The sequence below is a fragment of the Dreissena polymorpha genome, chromosome 15 (assembly GCF_020536995.1).
Source record: "Dreissena polymorpha isolate Duluth1 chromosome 15, UMN_Dpol_1.0, whole genome shotgun sequence".
NCBI lineage: Eukaryota > Metazoa > Mollusca > Bivalvia > Myida > Dreissenidae > Dreissena > Dreissena polymorpha.
Window position 1 is genome coordinate 27594558 of NC_068369.1, and position 12116 is coordinate 27606673.

A 12116-nucleotide genomic window follows, 5' to 3' on the forward strand; every position below is an offset into this window, starting at 1 on the left:
TGACTTGTTTGAAGGACAGCTGCATAGATGATGGTAATTAAAGTGACGAAACTGTTGACAATGAGACAATCAAGATATTTTCAAGGTGTTAGTCAGTTTGGACGACGGAAAAACGATGACATGTGTGATATAACTCGAGTCCCAATAGTGTAAACAACAACCCAGATGACGACATTATACTACATACCGAGGTGTTTGGATCACGTGGACAACGAACTAACTCCGCCAATCCTCTACTCGTAAGTTATGAGGAAATATACATTGAAAATAACGAGGTCAGAAGTGATGAGGACGAAATTAAGATTGCCAATTACGAGGGAAGAATCCTACAGCCTACTACAAGATTAAAGTAAATCTGCAACCGATCAAAAGATGCAACGATGATGCCGACGGCCAAGAGTAACTCATTTTTGCTGGCTAAGTCGCCTTGTTTAAATGAAGTTAAAAGACGGAAAGATAGCTCCTTATGCATAAGAAAACGTTGGTATAATGAATGTCATATAATAATTATTATTATTGTTATTATTATTATTTTAAATATTATTATTATTATTATTATTATTATTATCATTATTATTATCATTATTATTATCATTATTATTTTTATTATTATTATTATTATTATTATTATTATTATTATTATTATTATTATTATTATCATTATTATCATTATTATTATTATTGTTATTATAACAAAATAAATATTAAGTGGTGCTGTTTTTGCTGATGTATTACCTTATAATATATATTTTTGGAAATGTGTCTACAAATTTATATATTATGTAAAAAAAATAATTTTTAAAAGTTTCACTGTCCTTGTTCTGATTTTTTTTTAAATTAGGCAACATGAAATATTGCAATAAAACTGCTCAATTCTAGATTTACTTGTGTCAAAACGAAATATATTAACTGGTTAAGGTTGAAACTAGCACATTTTCGGTAGTTTGTCAGCTTTAGTCCATTGTTTATATTGAATGAAAACAATCATTACACATAAAATGCATTACAATACAAAAATGCTAAGACCCGTTTTTTTAAATATCAGTACGACCGATTTACTATTTCAGCCACATAATTTGGCCAAACTTTCTAAATATTCTTCACGGTAGTTTTTCATAATAAACAATATTTAAAATAAAGGTCACCGTACTAAATTTTGGTATACAAATACAAATTAAACAATACCAACGAGTATTCTATTTTACCAACTATTATAATTTTTCCGCCTCATATGCTAAAATTCGGAAATTAAGTCAGTTTGAGTAAATGCAATTAGCTCGGACTGTATAACAACAGTTTACAGCAACAACTAAAAATAAACTAATATTAATAACAACTATATTTACAAATAAAAATCCTAACATTCTGTTTCGTTTTGCATTATCATAATTTTAGATTAAAAGACTACTATATACTCTTTCGATATAATTCGTCATAGACAATCATAAACCGGAATGCACCCGAAGAAATTTGTTGAAAACGCAAAATAACTTAGTACCGACAATCGGTTTGACACATTCTCGATAAATAATTGTTTCGCATCTGCCAACTCTACCCTTTGTGCAAACATTTGTATATGGGGTATATTTGGATTTAATAAATTCAACGATATTAAACGCATTCACTAACACGTTTGCAAAAGGTTGTTTAATGTTGAAAGCAACACATGCAGTGCAACTTTGTATGGTGAATTAGGTACACACCCACTATAGGTAAATATATATGTTCGTATTATAAAATATTGGCTTAAAGTTGTTATAAGTGAAAATATAATCATACAAACTGTGTATAACCAAGAGATAAGTGATTGTGAAAAAGGGTTTACAAATTGGGTATCGACTGTCAAAAAGTTGTTAAATGATTATGGAGTTTTATATATATTTGAAAATGCAAATTTGATTAATACAAAGTCGTTTATATGTGAATTAAAATGTAGAGTTATAGATTCATTTAAGCAAGAACGGTTTGGCAATATGAATACCAGTTCTTTTTAGATATGTATAGGATATTCAAAACAACTCTTAAATACTAAACGTACTTAGAATAAATGCCAAAAGGTTTGCGTACATACCTTGTTTAACTAAGGGCTTCTGCCCACCCTTTGATAATTCAACTGAAAGATTCACACGTAATCATATTTCTCGTAATGAACGATACTGTCAATGTTGTGATCAAATTGACGTAGATAACGAATTTCACTTTATATTTAAATGTCCGTGTTTCCGTCAAATAAGGAAAAAATACATTCAAATTGTTTTTATGTGAACCCATCATTTTTAAGTTCCATATTTCCTTTAAATCAAGTTGTAAAATTGAAATTGTAAATTTGTGTAAATATGTGAAGGAAGCTCTAGCCGTGGGATATTCTATTACAAATAATACTGTCAACGAATACTCAAGTAGTGCCTTACTAATAGTGAAACGATATTTATTTTATAACGCTGATATAAAGTCGTACTCCTTTGTTAAATATACTTTCTGTAAAATTGTTAGATAACATTTTTTTATAACCCATACGTTGTAATATATAGACACGTGGCAATATTTTGTAATATATTTTGTGTATATAGACGATGTACTTTTGTATAAGTCTAAATAAACTGTTTGTTCTGTTCTGTTCTATATAATTCAAGAAATATGTCTTGAGAATATGAACAAATAAGAAACATTCATTTGGTTATGAATTATTGAAACTGAATATTAAAACATAATCAATTAAAGAGCAGAGGGCAATATTAAGTGCACGCAATGAAAATATTGCAAGATAATGCGATATGTGGTGAAATGTTATTAAATCAAAACGTACACGAAAAAAAAAACAACAAGAAGAAACGAATTATATAAAGGCAAATTTGCATGAAGGTCAATTGGCGAGCGACCCATATACAACCATCATTTCCGACAAATAAACACTTCCGTCGTTAACTTGTATACACATTGTACCATAATTATCCATTAAAATGTTGATATAATCATCGTGAAACAGAATTTAAATCGTGTTACATTTCATTGACCGCTAAAGTAAATAAGTTGTTCCCCATTTGAACTTTATTGTTATTTGCATAATGGGTATCAAACCATTAACCTGCATGCATATAAAACCTTTAACGCATCTTCAATCTGTGACGAACGATCGGATACCAGCATGTTCACGTCCGTAAAACAATCGTTACTTCAAACATAGGTTTCCTTTTCGTTTTAATCAAAGGAGGAACTGTGGGTTCTATAGGGTTAGGTTATATTACATTACCTAAAAAAAGTTCATATTTTCAGTATATTCGGTAATAAAATTTCGCGATGTGAAATCAAAAGTACATCGCGAAAATAGGTGACATAACGATAAACACACTATAAATAACGCAAGTAGATTGATAATTTTATATATAAAATATATACAATCAGTACGCATGCACAATTTGCATTCCTGGGTTTACCACGTGACGATGATGATAAATCTACTTGCGTTATTTATAGTTAACTGGTAGTTACCTGGTATGCATACCCAGTAAAAATAAATAAATACAAAAATAAAGTAAAAATAAAAAATAAAGTAATGTTATATACCAGTCGTGATATTTTAATCAATATAAACTAATAATTGTAAAAAATACGGTATTTTAGAACTTTACTTTTTTCGTCATTCGTGGTTTACAGTCCCTTTAAAGTATGCTTGTACGCCTTTATCTTGCTTTCTATTCTTTAAAACACGTACATCTCGTTACAAGAATCCTACAACAAACTTATAATGTCAACTTCCTTGGAAGTTAAAAAGCAGTATAACCTTTTTTTAATCAATGCCAAATATATTGTTTGTTCGCGTGGACTTAATTTAAATACTTCCTATACGTGTTATCCGTACGTCGTGCGATTTATCTGCTTAGATAGTAACCCTCAAAGAATCAGAAAAGGTCAACCACTAGTAATTAAAAGTTCAATAGCAGCATGTTTAATAGCCATTTACATAATATACATAGTTGTTTGGGAATGTTCCCTTCCAAGTTTGAACTTGAAAGAATTGTTCTTTGCTAAACCCATTAATGCCGAGTGGACTCTCCCATCCTTTAAAATTGGATCAATTTATTACCAAAATTAGAGATGTCTGGTATATTTATTTCTATTTTTAGAATATTTCTCACATAAATTCCTTAATGCTGTTTGCCTGTGCCTTTTTATAGACGCTTTGCATAAATGGGTTAATATAAAATAATGTGGTGCAGGTACTAATATTTGTATATGATTACAAATTAAGGACAGGCAGTTCTATTGATAAGACTACAAGTGTCCTGATTACAATTTCCACATTGGCATTTCGACATCAAATTTGACACAACAGCTCATAGCCACAAGTATTATGTCTGTTGTGCTTATTAATTTGTTTATTGTAAATATTGTTAATATAATAAGTAGTAGCTGTAATATTAGTAACAGGTGTTGTGGACGGTGTTGTTGTATTTGTATAAGAAGTAGTAGTAGTGGTGGTGCTGGTAATGGTAGTGATAATGGTGGTGGTGTTGTTGGTGGAAGAAGTAGTAATAGTTATTGCTGTACATGTTGTTGTAAGTGCGGTTGTTGTTGTTTGTGTTGTATGAGTAATGGTGGTTTTTGTTAGTTTTGCCAACCACAAAATCACTATGACTCACAAAACAAACAGGAACTTGAATCACTGAATGTTAACTATTAAACAACAAAAACGATACCGTAATATTATATTCTGATCGTACGAAGAGGACTATAACTTATCAATTCCAATCTTCTTGTAAAACAGCTCAGTGATTCGCGAGTTGTGATAGAATTGACACGCAATTTAACAACATGGCGACATAATTATGATTATATTGTATTATATTACATTCCGAACTTATCTTATTGCATAAATAAGATGTGTTGCATATTTTAGATGTCTCGGGACTTGGGACTACTAGTGTTCCTCACGTGCTGTCTTGTCACACTGGTCACGTGCGACTTCGCGTGTTTGTGCACGTATGCTGTAGAAACCGAGGTTCACGCAGCGAAAGATTCAGCTTCAACATTACTTGGTATATAGCAAATTAGTTTAAACTTCCTGACCGCATGCGGCCATGTTTTGAAACAAAGCTCAAGTAAAGTATATAATGAATTATTATGACAATGATGTTATTATTGTGTGTTTTTTTAACTTCTGTTCCTTTAATAATGCTAGAAAATTATTCTTATAAAAAGGAACATTCTGTGTTTATAATTTTCTTTGTTACTATCCGCCAGCTTCTATTCATAAATACATTCAGGGCATCTTAACAAGACTTATGTAAAATAAAATGATTAGTTTATTTTTACGCATGTGTTTAATAAAACGAAATAAATGTATCGTTTATTATATTTCGATTTCTTTTTTAAAAAAACAACAACATGTGAATATTATGCCTACGTTGGTTTTCCTGACGAAACAGTCGGAACGATCTTACGAATATTTGTATCTGAGAACAATATTGAATGTTACATATGAGTATTGGATTGATTAAAATAATTATGATTTTCATGTCAAAAGACGTTATTTTGGAAAAATGCGTCGTTAAAACAAAAGGAAGCTACTTATGCAAACAATATGACGTATCAACGGATACTTTGGGAAAAAAGTTCTTTTTCAAACAATTCAACAATATGTGTCATTGCTTAATACATTGTTTATACCTCGTGCAGGACATTTGTAAATAAGAAAGCTAAGAACTCGCTGATGCCGCACATATATCACCTTTCTTGGAATACAAAGTGATGAAGTAGGCATACGCATCAAATTGAATGCGTAAAATGACTGCTATCGACCACTCAATTCTTCAAAATCCTAATAATTATTCAACCCAACCGATGTTATTTAGGTCTTTGGAATGTTAGATGTTAATTTGTGTGTTTGTTAATACAATTTCAGACGGAAGATGGACACTGTGGTCCCAATGGAGCATTTGTTCTGTGACATGCGGCGGGGGATTTTATCAGCGTAGCCGTGAGTGTTCAAATCCGACACCCTCCCCGTATGGACAACAATGCATAGGACAAAGTATGGACGTTAGTGTCTTCCAAACCCAGCTATGCCCACAAACAGGTAATATTATGCTTAGTGAATACAGATTATAAACTTGTTTCGAACAATGCGCATCAGTCATTCAAACGTTTATAATAAACATTATACAAAACAAGCATCTTGATCAATAAAATGGATTTACAAAATAGTTAATAATATGGTTACTTTGCATATGTGTTGATACATAACTCACTAATTAATAGTTTATACGTATTTTTCGTACAATCAATTGATAGTTCGAGGTCCACCATTAAATAAGCTGAAGTATGACACACTTAAACCATATTGCACGTTATGACACACTTACATTATACAAGTATAAAATGCAAAGAAATGTTATATATATAAAGAAAGTTTTGACAGTTTTATGTGTACATTCACGTGCATATGAACTTACATTCGTTATCTCATTATATAGAGAAAAAACGCTCACCAAATAAATGACATTTTATAATACAAACTATAATGCGAATTATTTCTAAACATAAACGACCACTTGTTCTTTGAAAAGATCCTTTGTTTAAATAATAAACGTTTAGACGGTGGCAGGACATATTGGACTGTATGGAGTACCTGCAGCGCCATGTGTGGGGGCGGAAGTCGTCAGCGGTACCGAGAATGCACCAACCTACCGGCAACAAATAACGGGGCGCCCTGTCATTGGTCAAGTGTGGATATTGGCGTGTGCAATGACAATACGTGCGCTTTACAAGGTTTTGTTTTCATCAATATGTGTCTAACTAAAAAATAAACAAGCAATACATTCACGGAAGTCAAAAAACTATATGTGGCAATAGGTTCATATATAGTTCCAACTAAATGCCAAAATAAAGCTTAGGTTATTGTAAACAGTAATTAATTAAGTTCATATGGATATCAACTACATTTGACCGTTGCTCAGTTAGTTGTTATTCTGTTGCTCTGATGCATATACAAATACTGAGTAATAGAATGGCAATTACATATAATTGAGTCTCTCTTTTTTAATTTGAATACCAATGCGTCATTAAACCGGTTTAAACCCAAATGTTTTGCATTGATCGCTCAAAGGCTGTGAGTACAGCTTCAATCAGTGATAGTTTTTATGTTGGCCTGTACAGACAACAGGTCACTGGCTTAAACAAAAATCCAGGTGTTGGTTACAACGAATTAAGCCCCTGCTTATATGTATGGAGTTTCATCATTGCTATATATATATTGTGTGGCAATCGTTATTTCATAGATAGCCACGTTTGATTTGACATCAAAACTGAAATCGATTAAGCAAACAAACACTTATTGTTTGCTGTTGTCATTACATAATCTTTATTTCACATCGGTAGCATCTTCATACATACATAAGTCCATTAATACATGCTTGCATATAGTAAAGGTATATTACAAATACTGTCGGACATTTGCTATCTTAGAATGGTTTTGAAATAAAATTGATTTCCTTTTATTTAGCTCGACTTGTATCTGGTCGCCTTGGGGAACTGTTTGTGATGACAGCTTCGACGTCAATGCAGCTCGTGTTGCCTGTCGGATGCTCGGGTATTCTGTGTAAGTGCAAGAATTGTTTCAATTGGTATAGTAGACCAATGACTGATTGGTGATACGAATGGTCAATCATGAAGCAAAATCGAAATCTCACATAAACACTACATACTGTTTGTTTTTTCCTAGAAAATAGATTTGAAATTATCAATTTCGAAACAAATTACACAATAACGTCTAACAGCCTATGCGTGGGTATATTTAACAAACAAATGGTAACTGTATTTAAACAGATACAACCTTTGAAAAGCCTGATTTTGATATGGATACTCCGATGAATTGTGTTTTTGTGAAGTGTTGTTTTTATAATGTCTACGGATCTATTTACATGGTGGGGAACGGCTTTAGTGTGTCACTGTTCAATGTAAACATTTGTTTGAGTGGAAGTACCGTTATATTATATTTTAGTTATTAGCAAAGCAATGTTTTGTATTGTTTAATGAATTATAATTCCAAATATAATGCCCAAGTGATCAACCCGCCAGATGGACTCAGTTCTATGCCTATTTTGTTAGACGACCTCGTATGCCAGGGGTATGAAAGAACCTTGCTTGAATGCCGCCATTCTGCAGTATCTCAACATACCTGTGGACATTCAGAGGACGTAGGTGTGTCTTGTTGAGACATCTCGCTATTTAAATAGCTTTCACTTTTGGTCTCATGATGTGTATCAATAAACATATTACGTAGCAATTCATTGTATATGTTATTGTCTCAGAAAATAGATATAAGCCAACTAAATAAACCTCATAAGCATTGGTCATGTTGAACAATTTACACTTGCATTTGTTTATTGACAATACATTTATTGCGATATATTAACAAACTGGCGGTACACATCCGTATTATAACCACAGGCTTAATGCCTCAATTAATCACATAAAGGATATTTGTTCATGTCAGTGTAATATCGTTTGTTATTTCACGAGTGATCATAGAAAATATTATTTTTATATGATCACGAGTGAAATAACAAACGATCTTACACTGACATGAACACATTTTCTGTTTCTTTTATGCCTCTTTTTCAAGAAAATAATTAATTATAATTTCCCTTTCGCTGAAAAGTGACCCTCGCTCCCGTGGCGTGCCTCAATACATTGAAATGACGTCATTTTTGACGTCATTTGTTAACGAAATGAAGTCATTATTCCAGGGAAATTATTCAGTAAAACTCTTTTACAATGTAAATAAACGGTAAAAAAAGCATAAAATAAAAAAAAAATGTTGGATTCGGTGGGTGGATAATCGATTTTAATTTACTCGTGGTCATACAAAAAATATAAACAAGGATATAAACAAGGGAAGTACATCTTGATATGATAATCTAAAAATAGAAAAAGAAAATCCGAAAATTTGTTCTTTTCACAGGTAAAAAGAACAATTTTGTCCTTTTCACTGCTGTTAATTCACTGCAGAAATGTCATATTTTATCATTAGGTATAAAATAAATAGCAATTGTGCTTATTGTCCACTACTGGTTTAACCGGAGGGGCCTTATGGTTTGCTCTGTCAGTCTGTCTGTCAGTCTGTCACACTTTTCTGGATCCTGCGAGAACTAAAAGTTCTTCATATTTTTCATGAAAGTTGTAACATGGATAGATAACAATATGGACAGTATGCACGTCATGTCATTTTTTTCCTTCATCAAAACTTCTAGTTTCTATGGCAACAAATATAAAAAATCTGACAATGGTGGAGCCGGAAGGGGACATAATTGCTTGGCAATAGTCTTGTTTATTAAATGTTATTGTTACTTTTAATATATAATTTTACAACCAAATGTTACTGTTCATATAATTTAACCTAAACGAGTTCAATATATGTATAAATGAAAGTCCTATTCTAAGGACAGAAAATATAATAAAGAATGTATCCATGTAAAAAGTGATAATTGTCTTAAGAGTACCGCCTACCTATCCGTTATCCGTTACAAATGCTACTTTGACCGCAGAAATTGCTCTAAATATAGCTCGTATCTGAGAACGTGATATTAAATTAATGTAACGTTCAGATAAGCGGTCAGTGAAAAGCATCATGGTAATGATGACGACCTTAAGTCTAACCTATAATTACATAAAGGACAAAAGCAACGAATACCAGACTTAGTATCACCCGATAAACGAACAATTTAGCAGTTTTATGAATATATTTACTTCTTCATTTATAAAAAAAACATATGCATATGTATACCCCAGGTGCAATACAGAGTTGTGTAAGAGCAAAAAAGGCGACGAATCCCCTTTTGATATCGAAAGTACATAATTGTGTGGTACATAAATATAGTAGACGTATAACTCCGACTCGAAACCCCTTCTAAGGACCACACTGAACTAATAAGCTGTACTTCACAAATTTCGGTACAACGTTTTAGTAGCTTTACAATCTGAGCGTTGTAAGAAGTCATAATACTCCATCCTTTATGCCGTTGTTTGCAGTTGAAAGTTATACATCTACTCACTTAACGTCATATGTTACACCTTACACGCACATGCACTGTTCTAACTTCTTGATTTAATTTAAAAAAAAGAGTGAAGGTCCAGACACAGCAGACACATCATGGTCTATTTTCTATTTTAAGGACAACGCCTTTTTGTCTACAGAAAACAAGCAAATAAGATTAAAGCTGAATCTGCCTTGGAGCGGTCTTTGCAAGGCAGTTGAGGGTTTCAAAAGGTTGAATTGATCCCAAAACTCGGGTTAAATGCTGTTACTAGTATGAGATATATACATGTACAGTTTAGGTTCGGTTTAAGCAAGCAACACACAATGCTGTAAAGTATGCTAGCGGTTGTGTGTATCGTCATACACATTGTTCATGGTCTGTGTTTTTTAAATGTTTGTTTCGTTCTTCACAATACACATACATAACACGTTTATACAAAGCGTCCACATTAAAGATCAATTGTGACCAAGTTCGCCTAACTAGGAACTGAGGACATTCGTGTGTATGACATGATTATTTTTTTAATTATATAGATGAACATGACCCATGCTTTTTAGACTTATGTCGTGTTGACAACTATGCGATTGAAAACAATGTCATTAGCCAACTGAATACCGACAGAAGTAGAATAAAAGTATCGGAGAGGAACTATTTCACTCGAATGTTTTACAATAAAGACGACCTTTGAAACAAAGTATGCATTATGATGATACCATATAGGTAAGGACTTATTTAATTGACAAAAACTTAACATTAATTTCACTGATAAGGTTTTGATGTTACTTTCCTCGAAGTACACACTTATGATTATTGGTGATTTTCGTAATACTGGTATTATAGGCGGTGATCACATTGTAAAAGCGCCAACATCAATTAACAATGACTATTCTTCACACAACCTAACTTGTTGTCAGTAATTTATGCAAATATAATAAACAAAAGAGATTGAATCCGATGGGGAATTCAATCTTGGGATCAGTAAATTTACTGAGACCTTTTTATGAGATTATTATGGCCTTTATTATCCTATTATATTAGTCAGTCACTAGTGCTTTTATTCATAGGAACTTCAATGAAAGTAAACGTAACATATAGTGTACTGATTCGAAACCACATTACTTTGAAGTTTGATATTGAAATATCGTACGAGTTTATAAGATTCATCGGCAAATGCCCATTAATTTGATAGGCATAAACGACTCATGTCTCTTCTAAAGATGGGCATTTTAACAGTTTTACGTCTCCTCAATATTCTTGAATTTAGAATGATAAATTTGCATAATTATGGGCCAGAAGATTTTTTACTGTAAATTTTTTATATCAATTTGAAAACAAATACTTAATTCTTTGTTTGTAAATACAGTTAATGTCCAACGCAATACCTCTGACTGCCGGTTACTTTTTGTCTTTTTTTGTAAATACTAAACAAAAAAAACCAAAACGTGCACGATCTTGCATTAGTCGTGACCAGCAAGATCAGTTGATAATACATATTACGTTCTATTCGTTTCAAAGACGAGCATTTAAAGTGTTTTGTTGTTGTTGCCCTTGGTGTGAGTATACAATATGAGCATCGCTCTGTGAAAATTGAGTATAAGTCATGTGCGTAAAGTGTCGCCCTCATATCACATTCCGTAACAGGAAAAGCATCTAATTCAAAATTAGATGCCAAACCACAGTTTGACCGAAGGCTGTATAACATTTTTCTGTCGGTCATCAAAAGCAAGTTTGGGTCAATAAAAGATGTGACGGCTAAAGTGCACGCCGTACAAAAATTTATACAAAAACATTATACAAAGTAAAACATTTTAGCAAAAGAAAATTGTGTTTGCACTCCTGTAATTGACATGCTTATCAGTGTGAGCGTTGCTAGTATCATCTTCAATCATCAACTTGTATCTTAAATGAAAATATTGCATGTTTTGTGATTAATTCAAACGCTCATATTTTATTATGTATCACCTTTAAATATCTGTTGCATTTTTTAATGATAACAAGCTCTTAAGCAGTTTTAGAACCTTTTTAATGAAGTACATTGTTGTAACTCACTTAACTTCAACAGAATTGAATAATATTAAT

General features: G+C 32.1%; 1 protein-coding gene across 1 annotated transcript; it reads left to right on the forward strand.

The window, feature by feature from the left end:
• Positions 1-4306: 4306 nt before the first annotated feature.
• Positions 4307-8271, forward strand: LOC127859838 (A disintegrin and metalloproteinase with thrombospondin motifs adt-1-like). The gene is made up of 6 exons (XM_052397361.1): positions 4307-4346; positions 4898-5036; positions 5903-6076; positions 6595-6768; positions 7502-7597; positions 8107-8271. The coding sequence occupies exons 2-6, from the start codon at positions 4898-4900 to the stop codon at positions 8211-8213; spliced, it is 690 nt and encodes a 229-aa protein (XP_052253321.1). The 5' UTR covers positions 4307-4346; the 3' UTR covers positions 8214-8271.
• The last annotated feature ends 3845 nt before the right edge of the window (positions 8272-12116 follow it).